The 14128-nt window shown below is 41.7% G+C and overlaps 1 protein-coding gene across 18 annotated transcripts in view; it reads left to right on the top strand.

Moving 5' to 3' along the window:
- The window catches only part of RGS6 (regulator of G protein signaling 6), a 629077-nt gene that overhangs the window by 553957 nt on the left and 60992 nt on the right, over positions 1–14128 (top strand). For all 18 annotated transcript variants that reach the window (XR_004184869.1, XM_031668021.1, XM_031668024.1 and 15 more), the window contains exon 13: positions 3008–3118. Coding sequence is in view for 17 of the 18 variants with exons in the window: in XM_031668021.1 (XP_031523881.1) it covers positions 3008–3118 (111 nt within the window). In the remaining variant the exon portion in view is untranslated. The remainder of the gene's footprint in view (positions 1–3007; positions 3119–14128) is intronic.

Raw genomic sequence — 14128 nt, 5'->3', positions numbered from 1 at the left:
ACAAAAGAGGTTAACAAGAGAAAAGCATAAATGCATTTATTTCATCAGTTTTATGTGACACCGAAGCCTTCAGAAATGAAGACTCAAAGACACAGGGAAAACTGTCTGTATTTGTACTTAGGTTCCATGAAGAATGGGCAGCCTTATAGAAATGTGATTGGACAAAAGGGTGTGATCTACTGGTAACAGACTGAGGGGAGGAAACCCAGCAAGCCTGTCTGTTTAGATTCTTTTTAGTCTCTCTGAGTAGCATTCCTACCTCCCAGGTAGGACCTCTCTGGAATGAGGGTTTTCAAGGGAGAAGGGAGTGACCTTTCTAGGTTTTGTGGCTTGCTTTAAGGGAGAGACATTCTAGTTTCTATGACCCACTCTGGGGAAAAAGAATTCTTGTTTCTGTGACTTACGTCAGGAGAGAAAAAGGGATGGAAGGCAGGGGCAGGAGAGAAGGTGAAAGCCTTGGCTTCTGAGGCCCTTCCAATCTCCTTTAGTACAAAGTACTCAGCATGCCAACATGCTATATTTTGGAGTGTCGTGTTCTGAGCCCCAATAGACACTCAGCCCCATCCCGACCCTGCTCTCAGGCCTCCAGGAGCCAGACATATATACCCAGAGGCAAGAGACTGACAAACTACAACCCGTGGGCCAAACCATACTCCATTCTGTTTTTGCAAATAAAGTTTTATTAGAACACAATCACACGCATTCATTTGCAAGTTGCCTATGGCTGCTTTTATGCCACAGCAGTAGAGCTGAGTAGTGGCAACAGACACCATCTGGCCCACAAAGCCTAAAATATTTACTATCTAGGCCGTACAGAAGAAACTTGCCAATGCCCACTCTAGAGAAAAATAGATGCCCCAGAGGAAAGACTCCAGATCCCTCATTTGGAGCTCCCATGAAAATACTGGTAAACTTCCCTATGACAATAAAGCCCATCAGTGACAAGCCCCATCCACACGCCCACCGAGCTGCCAAGCAGGTTTCAGTACCTCACTCTTAAGCGCAAATGGATGTGCAAAGATTTTCCAGACACTCAAGCCTCAGCGTGAAAGAGTATAATCAAAATAAACAGAAAAAAGGAACTTGGAAGAACCAAAATAATTCAACAAGTAAAAGAAACTTACAATGAAAGTATGGAGTTCATATTATCTGAGAAATGAGAAGATATTTAATCCATAAAACAAGAACTAGACACTGTGATAACCAAAAGTGAACTCTGGAAATTTAAGAAAGTAATGGTTCAAAATTTTTTAAAAAATCAATAGGAAGTTGAAAGAGAGTTTAACAAAAAGACAAGGAAATGAAAAATGGGAGGGAAGATAGATTAACAAATCAGGATGTCCAATATTGAACTGGAAAAAACATATAGGACAAGCAAACAAAGGAAACAAAGGGTATAAAATTAGTGATGAATATTATAAAATTCCTGATAAATATTTTCTCATCTATTGCACACTGTGCCCAGCATAGTAAATAACAACAACCAGCAAGGGCCGTCATGAAATTTCAGAACACTCTAACAATAAAGAGATGATTCTAAGTTGACAGAGAGAAAAGAAACCGAACCAAATAATGAGAATCAAAATGGATTCAGGCTTCTCAATAGTAACACTGCATGCCAGAAAAAAAAAAAAAAAAAAAAAAAACATGGAGTGATGCCTTCAAAATTCTAAAGGAAAGAGATTTTTCACTTAGTGTTCTATGTCTAGCACTATCAGTCAAGGATGGAGATAAGAGCATTTTTATACTTGCAAGGATTTTCATGCATCCTTTATTAGGAAACTACTAAAGGATATGCTTCAACACAATCAGGGAGTAAAAGCAAGAGCTAGACATGGAATCCAGGAAACATGGGATTTTCAACACAGAAGCAAAGGAAGTCCTAAAATGATCATTTTCCATCAAGTCTATAGAGCAAATGATCCGGTTTCGAGCAAGAAGACTAAAGACTTCAGGAGAGAGGATCTCTGGGAAGCAAAAGGACAGAACTGCTCAATTATTTGATGTGTTTAAGATGTAAAAAAAGGATTGCTAGATATTTTGTAGGTTTGTTAAAACACTTGCTTGGAAAAAGTAGTATGATATTTAGCTGAATAGCAAACAATTTTTATCTAGTTTAATAATGTTACACTGACCATTAATTTAACAAAAATTGTTATACAAGTCTATTTGGAGGATCATGTAAGAAAAGATGGGAGTTGAGGACTGGTGAATAGAAAGATAAATTCTTGTCTAAAATAAAAACAGGAAGAGATATAAAAGCATATAATTTAGAAATATATAGGTAACTTTTAGAAAAAAACAGAAGGTGGAAAGTAGATGCCTCTCTGAGAAGGGATGGGAGGAAAAAATAATTGCTTTTGCTTTTTTAGTATATATAATAATTTGGTACTATTTTATTATTCTAACTGTTCACATACATTTTGATAAAAATAAAAGTCTAAAATATGTCAATCTATAAGATCAACATATCTATTAGATTGTAATTATAACTAGGAAAACTAAGTTGCTTTTTTTGGAAAAAATGCTTATGTTAACTCCTTGTGGTCTGCTGGTATTTAAAAGTCTTTACCTTCCACTGGGAATGCTGAGCTGGCAGTCTAGGGGAGCTGTAGTGTCTTTTGTGTGTTCCAGATGCCTTGAGAATCAGTCTTTGTGGGAGAGTGGAACACAAGCAGGTTTGACCAGTGTATTAATATCAGTAAGGCTAGCATAACCAGGGAGAGATGCACCAAGGTTCAGGTAAAGAGTCAAGTGGGGAAAAGATACATAAAATGCATGTATAGATCATGACTGCAACAACACAAAAATGGTATGTTCATAATGAGAAGGAAATAAGGACAAATGGAAACAGTTTGATGTGTCAGAAGTGGGAGCGGAAATACATTTTTTCCTTTAATTTAGAATTATGTGTAGACTGCTATAATGTTTGCATAAAATAGAATAAAGGTTTGTTTTTTTTTTTAAGGAAATCAGTGACATTCTTTGCTCTGCCTCCCTCCTGCAGCTTAATTGCCTACACGGAACAATATATGGAATATGACCCTTTGATAACACCAGCTGAGCCATCCAACCCTTGGATCAGCGATGACGTTGCTTTGTGGGACATAGAGATGAGGTAAAAAATGTTTTAAGGTTTGGGAGTGGGATGAATGTAGACAAAAATCCATGAGATCATGAGATTACCTTATATTCTATCTTAATTTGACGTTTTTTTTTTTTTTCGCTAGAACAGAAACCCCTCAATTAGCCTCCCAGCTGGGTTCTACTTACAGTTTCTACCTCCCTACGACTTTGATTTGTGCATGGATCCCTTGTGGCTTCCCTCTGACTCTTTGGATGTCATGATAACTGGGACAGTCCCCCACCATTCCCTAATTCTGATAGCTGGAAGAAAAGAATCTGTTGCTCCAAAGTTTTTTCCTGTTAGATAGTGACCACAATGATAATAGCTAGCATGTATTCTGCACTGGCCACATCCTGCAGTAAGTGTCTCTCACTGAATCCCCTCAACGGGTACACATTACTGTTCTCACCATTGAGCAGGTATGGAAACTGAGGCACAGAGGAGTTAATGAACTTGCCCAAGGTCATAGTGCTAATAGGGCAGGGTTAGAACTAGAACTCAGGCAGAGGGCTCCAGAACCATGATTTCATCACTCTTTTCTTCTGGAGTAACTGCCAGCAGCTATTCCAGCCAGTTTCTCCTTCCCTATGAGGGAAGCCAGTGTGTTTACTTAAGAGGGGAGGAACCAAAGCCCAGAGGGACTTGGACCACTTTCAGAATTACAGAAGGAAACACACAGACAAAGCTAGTGTGGTGTGCTTTCGCACCCCCGTACCACGGCTGGATGAATTTTTATTTCCGTTTTCACGTCTCTATCACTCTCCATTGTCTTTCACTTTTGCTCCTTTTCTGGCTTCTTTTCTTGAAATGGGAAAAATCTTATGAAAAGTAATATAAGTCACAGATGCTCATTCTAAAACGTTCCAATTATCCAGATGTGCATAAAGAAGAAAATACTCTCTTCCTTCAACCTGATTTCACCTTCCAAAAAGAACCTTTGTTTATAGTCTAATGCTGTGGTTCCCAGAGTGGATCAGAGCACCCTGGGCACTGTGGGGAACTCACAGAGTTACCACAGGATAGTCCAAATTTTTTTAGGGAAACAGTGATAGTTGACACATGCCAGATACTGCACTAACTACTAGCTTAAGATGGTTCAGTTTCAACATTAGAGCACATTACATCTCTTATGAGGATACGCATCTTTGCAAATCTGGTTTTTCAGAGCAGTCACTGTGATAAAAAGCAAGAACTGTGCGAAAATTAACATGGAATAGGAAATAGGGATGGTAAGGTTCAATCTAATTTCAAAATTTAAGAAAATGTGTAGTGCCCAATAGGTGCATATTGTAGTTATTTAAGAATGAAAAAAAAATTTTCAATTTATGTATCTTTCAAACAGCTACTAAGTGTTAGGATACAAATACATATTAAGTTAATTGGTCCTAGCCATAATAAATGACACTGTTAAGTATTTCTTTTGGCCCAGGGGCACTGTGAAAAACTTACTGAGACACTAAGGGTACCATGAGCTCAGCAAGTTTGGCAACATCTGATTTAGCGTCTATTACTTTGGATTTGTATGCATATATAACATTCTATCCTTTTGTATAATTGAGTTCAATATATATACCCAAATATATACACATATGTATATAGTCCAATAATTTTTAAATTAACAATATGTTGTGGCAGTGTTTCCATGTAAACACATATAGATCCATCTTACTCTTTTTTTTTTGAGACAGAGTCTCTCTCTGTCGCCCAGACTGGAGTGCAGTGGAGCAATCTGGGCTCACTGCAAGCTCCGCCTCCTGGGTTCTCGCCATTCTCCTGCCTCAGCCTGCTGAGTAGCTGGGACTACAGATGCCCGCCGCCACACCCAGCTAATTTTTTGTATTTTTAGTAGAGATGGGGTTTCACCGTGTTAGCCAGGATGGTCTCAATCTCCTGACCTCGTGACCCGCCCGCCTCGACCTCCCAAAGTGCTGGGATTACAGGCGTAAGCCACTGTGCCCGGCCCACTTTACTCTTTTTAATAGCTACATGGTATCCCCTGGCATGGGTGAAGTAAAATTTATTTTACCAATCCCTGGATCATAAATATTTAGTTTATGTCCTCCTTTTTTGCCACCATAAACAATGATTCCAGGAACATCTTTCTACACAAGTTCAATTATTTCCTTAGTATAAATTTTCTAGGCATAGAATTCCTAGAAATGGTATTCATATTTTAATTTTAGTTCATATGTCCAGATTCCTCTTGAGCAAAACTGTAACACATCTTTGTCATTCCCTTAGCTAAAAGTGCTCATTTTCCCACATTCTTACCATCCCAAGCATCATCAATCTTTTTATCTCTGCAAGTCCAAAAGGTTAAAATAATTCTCGTTTTACTCTTTTGTTTCTTTGTTAATATACTTGAGAATCTTTTCACATGGTTATTAGACAGATTCTAGCAATATGATTTGCTTTGGATATTGGGATATAAAACAGTCACATTTACTTGAATCATATATTTTGTCTTTTTCCTGATATATTTCTGAATCTCGTTCTATGTTCTTCTTTTTCTCTTCCCTGACTTTTACTTTATTAATCAAATTTTATATTAACTTTGTAAAAACCCTAGTTTCTATTCTAGTTGTATTTACTTTTAAATGTTTTAATTAAAAACATCATCGATTTAAACAAACAAGAGTGAAGCATATAAAATAGTGAAGTTGCCTTTGCCTCCTTTAAATCCCATTCTTCCCAGAGGTATGTTAACTTGATATATTTTAAACCAACATTTTTGAACTTGTATTTCTATGAACATTTAAAAAACAACTAGTATATAGTATGTATCTTCTTTCTAATATTTCTGATGAGCCCTAGGTAGTTCCTTCTGTTCTAAGTCAAGAACTTAACTCTTTCTTTCACTCAGGATTTTTTTTCTCTTTTTAAAAAATCATTGCTGCTTTTTTTTCCATTCTATCCTCACTTTTCAGGAAATCCTTTTTTAAGAATTCTGGGCCTCTGGGATGGAGTTGCTACATCTCTTATATTTTCTCTGTTATAATTTCCATCTTTAGTCTTTTTATTCTGTATTCAAAGGATGCAATTTCCTGAATTGCTCTTCAGAATCACTGCTTTGATTTTTCAGTGGCGTCCATTCTGTGGTTTTATATTTTAATGAGTTTTTCTTTTCCCACTGAGTGTTGGGAGGGTAGTTGATAATCACGCTTTTCATTTCTAAGACTTCTTAATACTTCCTGGACTGTTGTTTTCCTAGTAGCCTGCTCTGTTCTATTGGTGTTTATCATCTTAATCCCCCTGGAGATGTGATATAGATTTTTTTCATAGTTTATATTTTTTCCATATTTTCATATCTCCTCTCTATTTCTGCCACTAGTTTTATTCGGGGTTGTTTATTAGAGAATCATCATTTCTGGTCATTGTTTCATTCCCCTGGTCACTGCTCAGAGCAGATCATTCTTTTCGTATGCCCAGCTATTTGGAAGACTGCTCAGTTTTATAAATGAAGGTATTAACTTTCAATCCTGCCATACATTAGAACCACATGGAAATTTCTAAAAAATACGAATGCCTGGTCCTCACACACGGCCAATTAACTCAGAATTTCTGGCAACTGGGCATTTTTTTTTAATCTCCCCACACTCAGGGAGATTTAAAAAGTCGAATGTGTGGCCGTGGCCTAGGACTTCATCAGTAGCTGGTGAGGGTGCCCTCAGTGATGATGTGGGCCAACAGTTCTAAGCCATGCTGTGCATCGGAATCACCTGGGCTCCTTTTTTAAAATACGCACATACTGAGGTGGCTCTGGGCGTCTGCATCTTGAGCAAGCACCCAAGGCATTCTGAGGCACACCAGAGTTTAAGAAGTCCTGGTTTGGTTCCTGGAGTTGCCCTGGCAGGCTTTCCCCTGAGCAGTTCACACAGGAGCAGGGCTGCAGCTGAACATGTGAATGGATGGGCGTAGGTCAATCGCCAAGGTTCCCCTCTGGGTCCTGGGTATGTGGCCCAAGAACAGATTAAAAGATTAAAAACCCTCTCTTCCAGTGAGACGGGCGGCAATGGGAATCTTGGGGAGGTAGACCCCCATCCTCCCTAGTGTGACATCCCTGCAGCCAAGTGTTCTGCTCTGTGGGTCAAGCCCTGATGGAGTTTCTGATGTCTTTCTGTTTCCTCGCCACAGTACTCCCCAACAAGTCTACTCTTCTCCCTCCTCTGCTGGGCCTTAGGGGAATCCACTTGGAGCCGCGAAAGCCAGTGAGAGGTGGGAAGAAAGCTAGCGGGTCTTTAAGGTCTCCCTGGTTCCCAGGATGTTTTTTCTCTGTGTGTGTGCTTTGCTGACAGGAGCACAATCCTCTGACCTTACTGTCCATATGAGAAGCTGGCCGGGAAACATCTCCCTTAACTTAGTAAACGCTTTCTGCCATGTGGAGCCTATTCCGTGCTCCTGAGTTGCTTCCATTGTCTGATGCCCACCCCCTGCCTCCACTTCCAATCCTGCCGCTCAGAGCTTGGTGTTTTCCAAGGATTCTGTTGGGGACACTCAGCTATTTCTTCTCTGATGCCTCCAGTGGAATTGTAGGCTGCTGTCAATCCGTTATGCCACAAGTTCAGTCTATCTGCTTCGTGCCTTTCTGAAATTTCTCAAAGCTCTCATCTGCTGATAGGAAATTTCTTTGCCTCTATATACTATGTTTAGTTTTTTTGTTTTGGGTTTTTTTATTTACTTAACTGAGCACTGGGCTCTTGCCTGTTCCCTCCTCCTCAGTCACTTGTCCCCCATATCCTCACATGGCTGGCTTCACTTCTCATTCAAGTCTCACTCAGCATTGGTGTCCCTTCCTCAGAAAGGCCTTCTGTGACCACCAATCTAGAGTGGCCACCTCATCCCTCCAGCTGTTCTATGTCACATCCTCCTCCTGGTTCCCTTTCCAAATAGAACTTAGAATGATTTCAGCGCCTAGGCCTATCTGGCGCACAGTGGGCACCGTGTGGGCTGGAGGAAGGATGGAGGAATAAGTCATTCTTTATTTGATTGTTTCATTGGTATTTGGGAAAGGAGGAGAGGCAAGTGTGTGAACCGAATTCACAAAGATAAAATGAACTTCCTCTTTTGTTCTTGAAAGTCAGCAAAGAAGTATGTAATCATTTAGGAAAACGGGGTCGCCTGGCCTGTTGGTTTATTCCAACCTATTCAGCACTTTTTCCCCAAGGAAATGCTACCTGCCCCCTACTACTCATGCCCTGGTTCTACTCCTATTGTTCTAGCTTCGACTCCAAACTTCATGCCTAACCTAAGACAGCTACAGTGTTCTGTCCACTTACAGGCAGAATTAAGTGTTCAGATACAAGTGAAAACGAAACCCTGTTTCTTCTCCTGACAGACTACTCCTACCCACTTAGTTGCTGGCAGTGATGTTAGGAAAAAACAGAGTGTGGAATCAGTGCCAACATCACACTTCAGCCAAGGGATGGTTTCTGTCCACAAAACGAAGGCTGAAGATGACCAATAAAATAATTGAGTCACTTTCTCTCAGTTTCAGTTTAATTCAATATATATGTATAGAAGCCGACTATGTGCTGTGTTCTGAACAAGAAGGGCTCTCAAGATACAAATGTAGCAAGGTAAATAAAACATGCTATCTTACTATCTGGCACCAGAACTCCTCCTTGCTTGGCAAAGGACATTAAGCCACTTGGGGCAGAAAGTAAGGCCCTAAGGGCAGAGGGGTTGGCAGAGACTCAAACAACAAAGGGAGAGGGTTGTGCTGTCCTGCTGAGAAAATGAGACAAATGTATTCTCTGTTCCTGAGAGGGGAGAGCTAAGGGGAGGGGAAAGCCAGGGGAGGGAGAGAAGCCAGAGGCCAACAAAAACTAGGTCTCTGTGCAAGGCCAAGGAAATGCCTAGCATTGAGGTGACCAGGGACTTTTCAAAAGCAGGAATGCCTAGTGTGTGATTTTTTTAAATAGTAGACTGCCAGGAGGTGCAATATGTACCCCCTTTTCAAGACCCTCAAATTCCAGTAAGGCCCCCACCCTCCCGAACACTTCATGAGAGGAGGGGTTTGCTGAGTGTGGGTGAAGGTTTGTAGGAAAGGAGAGACAGTGAGAGTGAAGGGCTCCCTTAGGAATTCATGTCAATCTCAGGTGGACTTTGGACTTTACTGGGCTGGGTGAAGGGGTCCAGGTGGGCTCATTATGATTTCCAGGGCCCAGGATGTCACAGACACTGTCTAAATTCTGCAAGGTGGAGAATATACTGTGTCTGCCGTGGGAAGGTTACAGACAGCCAAATGGAGGATGGCCATAGCAGTTGAACAGAATCATGGACAAAATGACATAAGATATACCATAAATAGCAGAAAACTGTGCTTTAATTCTTTCTCCTTCTCAGACAAGCTATTCGATCTGCAAGTCCAAGGATAAGAAAGTTATATTCAGAGGGGAAAAAAAGGCAACTGTTTTAAAGGATGGTCAAACTACACCTCAAGTTTATGCAACATAGTGAGCTGTAATTGCACCACTCCACTCCCGCCTGGGTGACAGAACAAGATCTCTAAAGAAAAAGAGTAAATTCTGAGAAGTAAAGTTTAATTAAAGAAAATAGTGATTGCCAGGGCTTCTCATTGAGGAGAAGTCAGCCAAAGGTTACCAGATGACATAGTTCTTTATGTCATCTGAAAACCACCAGGAGAGTGTCCCAGGGATGCATATGGAAAGTATTTCTGGTGGTGCCACTAACCAGATGCTGGGGTCTAATGAAACCTGGTGTTGTCAGCAGAATGTGGTTTGTGATTTCCTCTCTCCACATGACTTTGGTTTAGCTCTCCCTCTCTGCTGGCTATCAGGCACATGAGCAAAGAGCTACAAGGAACCTGGCTTGTCCAGCTTGGCCGTAGGCATTCACTCCCAGCCAACCCGACCTGCTGAGAGGCAGAGATCATCCCTGAGCTGCCCAGGCACAGCGAGTTTGACAGAACTATTAATCCAGGATATTAGTCAAGTTCCTTTCCTATGGTGGTGGATCTCCAAATATGGCCCCATTGGTGCCTTCCCTCTTTACATCAAGTAGGACACCAAGACCAAGGCCAGATGAAAAGAGAGGGAACACCTTTTTCCCTCTCTGAAACTGTTTGAGTACCAGTAATCCAGAACCCCTGTGGTGGCTTCCACCTTGGTATTTTGAAATATTTGCTCTTGAGACATTCCTTCTTGGAATCCATCTGCGATGCTTGGAGAAGCCCAAGCCATTGGAGAGGCCATGTGCAGACAGTCTGGTCAACAGCCTCAGCTGAGCTCCTGGTCAGCAACTAGCATCAGCTGTTAGGTGATGAGCCCTCTTGGATGCACAGCCCAGTCAAACCTCCAAATGACCCCACCTCCAGCTATAACCATGTGAGGCCCAAGTGAGAACCACCCAGTGGAGCCTAGTCAACCCACAGGAGAGTGAGAGAGACTAATAAATTGCTTTTCTAAGCACCTGGATTTTAGGATGGTTTGTTATACAGCATAAATAACTGGGCCAGGCGCAGTGGCTTACACCTGTAATCCCAGCACTTTGGGAGGCTGAGGAGAGTGGATCACGAGGTCAGGAGTTTGAGACCAGCCTGGCCAACATGGTGAAACCCTGTCTCTACTAAAAATACAAAAATTAGCTGGGCATGGTGGCGGGCAGCTGTAATCCCAGCTACTTGGGAGGCTGAGGCAGGAGAATAGTTTGAACCTGGGAGGCGGAAGTTGCAGTGAGCTGAGATCGTGCCATTGCACTCTAGCCTGGGCGACAGGGTGAGACTCCATCTCAAAAAAAGAAAACAGAAAAGAAAAAGCAATAATAACTGGACCACTCTTCATTGGAGTATTCAGGACCCTCAGGTTGTTCTTGAGGTATTAAATAAAATTATGGTTGTTTCTTTAGTAACCTTGGCTCTGAGATGGGGACATTGGATTATTTTCTTTTTAAGGGACTGCCTTATTATTTCATAATTTTTCTAGTAACTTGTCTTACTCTGTTCAGGCTGCTAAAGCAAAAATGCCATATACTATGTGGCTTAAAAGCAATAGAATTTTTTTTTCCACAGTACTGGAGGCTGGGAAGTTCAAGGTCGAGATGCCACAGATTGGGTGTCTGGTGAGGGCCTCCTTCCTGGTTCATACATGGCTGGGTCCTCACATGGCAGAAAGGCAAGAGAGCTCTGGGGTGTCCTTTTATAGGGACACTAATTCCATTCCACATGACCTAATTATCTCCCAAAGGCTTCACCTCCCAAAACCATCACATTGGGGGTCAGGATTTCAACATGTAAATTTGAAGGGGAACACAGACATTCAGTCCACAACATTCTACCTCAAGATCCCCAGAATTTTTGTCCTCTTGCATGCAAAATACTTTCATTCCATCTCAATAGTCCTCAAAGTCTTAACTTGTTCTAGCATCAATTCTAAAGTCCAAAGTCTTATCTATGTATCATCTAAACCAGATATGAATGAGATTAAAGATACCATTCATCCTGAGCAAATTCCTCTCCAGCTGTGAACCTGTGAAACCAAACAAGTTATGTGCTTCCAAACTGCAGTGGTGGGACAGGTATAGGATAGACATTTTCGTTCAAATAAAAAAAAAAAAGAGAGAGAGAGAAATAGGAAAGAAGAAAGGGGTAATGGGTTCCAAGTAAGTCCAAAATGTAACAGGGCAAAAAACATTAAACCTTAAGGCTCTAGAATAATCCTCTTTGGCTCGATGCTCTGTCTTTTAGACCCACTGGGGCAGCAACCGCAACCCTACCTCCATAGCTCTCCTGGGCTGGAGTCATACACCCATGGCTTTCCTGGACTGATGCTCTGTCTTCCAGGCCCATTTGGGTGGCAGCATCATCCCCACAGCTTGGTAGGATGGTCCCACAGAAGCTTTCTCCTGGGGTCCCTGTGGCTTTTCCAGGCTGGGGTTCCTTGCCTGCAGCTCTTCTGGGCAGCCCAGTCCACCATGGCTCTGCTGGGTGCAGCCCATATTGCTGTCTGTGGGGACCCCATCCCAAGGCACTGGGCAGGAGCATCCTGGCCTACCTAAATTGAAGAGATGAATTGATCCTTTAAAACTGTTCTGCTCTCCCACCGCATGTCCCTTGCACTCTGGGCCTACGGTGCAAGTGGCAGCCCTGATGAACTCTGAATTGCTTTTGAGTAATTCTTCCATTGTCTTGAAGAATAGTTCCTGGATTCTGTTGAGATGACTCATCCATACTAATATCCTTATCAAACAGTCACTTGGCCACACTATTAGTGGTCTCATTTTTTGCAATATGGATAGACAAAGAATTTTCTAAATCTTCAGGTTCTGGTTTCTTTGTGTGCTTAACAATTCTATCTTTAAGTCACGTTTTACTATAAGTAGTCAGGAAGAGCCAACCTGCACCTTCAATACATTGCTCAGAAATTTCCTCAGCTAAATATTTAATTTCATTGCGTGCAATTTTTACCTTTCACAAAATACTAGAACCAAACAAAATTCAGCCATATTCTTTGCCACTTTATAACAAGGACCAACTTTTGTCTAGTTTCCAGTGATATATGTCTCATTTATGTCTAAAACTCATCAGAATGGCCTTTACCATCTATATTTCTACCAATATTCTGTTCAGGATTATTTAGGTATTATCTAGGAAGATTGAGGCTTTCTTTACAGCTCTCCTCTTTTCTTTCTGAGCCCTCACCAGAATATCCTTTAAAGGCCTGGTTACAGCAGTTTAGGCTCCCCTTCCCTCCCCTCCCCTCTCCTTTCCTTTCTTTTCCTTCCTTTCCTTTCAAGATGGAGTCTCACTTTGTCATCCAAGCTGGAGTGCAGTGGCATGATCTCGGCTCACTGCAACCTCCGCCTCCCAGGTTCATATAATTATCCTGCCTCAGCCTCCCGAGTAGCTGGGATTACAGGTGCCCACCACCACGCCCAGCTAATAAATATATATATATTTGTATTTTTAGTAAAGATGATGTTTTGCCATGTTGGCCAGGCTGGTCGTAAACTCCTGACCTTGTGATCCCCACAAAGTGCCCCAGCCTCACAAAGTGCTGGGATTACAGATGTGAGCCACCACACTCAGCCAATTTAGGCTTTTTCTAACATATATTTCAAAACTTTCCAGCTTCTATTCATTACCCTGTAAGCCACGTTCACATTTTTGGTTGTTCATTACAGCAGCATCCCACTCGCAGTATGAATTTCTGTCTTAGTCTGTTAGGGCTGCTATTATAAAAATACTACAGACTGTGTGGCTTATAAACAACAGAAATTTATTTTTCACAGTTCTGGAGCTAGAAAATCCAAGATCAGGGTGCTGGCAAATTCAATATCTGGTAAGGATCTGCTTTCTAGTTCATAGATGGCTGTCTTCCTGCTGTGTCTTCACATGACAGAAGGGAAAGAGAGCTCTCTCTGGTTCTCTTATAGAGTACTAATTCCACTCATGACCAGATCACCTCCCAAATATCCTGCCTCCTAATACCATCACGTTGTGGATCAAGATTTCAACATATTAATTTGGAGAGGGACACAAGCATTTAGTCCTTAACATAATTCTTAACTGTTTTGAAGATAGCTCATATCTTCCCCAAGTCTTTGTTTAGATGTTGAATGAGGCAAATGCAGTAGAAGGCAAGGTAACAGAGTAGAAACAAAGAATAGGCTTTGGAGACAGGCAGTCCTGGGATCCACTTCCAGACTGCCACCTACCAGCTGTGTGGCCTTGGACAATCTGACCTCTTTTGAACTCTGGATGTTTAAATACTATTGTCAGCCTCCCTGCCTTATATTAAGATTTAAATGGGGCACTGTAAGGAAAGCTCCATGCCTAGCCCTATGAAGCTCCTGCAGAAATGAGCATTGATATAGACTGTTGCTTCCTTTGAATCTGGCTTTCTTGTCCTCAGTTTGGCAGCTTTCCTCCATCTCTAGCTGGCGGATCAGCAGGAATGAAAGACAGATACTCTTGGAGAGCCACCTGTCTTTGCTATGTGTTGGTTTGGGTTGTCCAGTGGGAGGCAGGAACTTGGTGAGAAT

This window comes from Papio anubis, chromosome 7, assembly GCF_008728515.1.
Source record: "Papio anubis isolate 15944 chromosome 7, Panubis1.0, whole genome shotgun sequence".
Classification (NCBI taxonomy): Eukaryota; Metazoa; Chordata; class Mammalia; order Primates; family Cercopithecidae; genus Papio; species Papio anubis.
The sequence above is the reverse complement of the archived record's forward strand: the minus strand, read 5'-3'. Positions and strand labels throughout refer to the sequence as shown.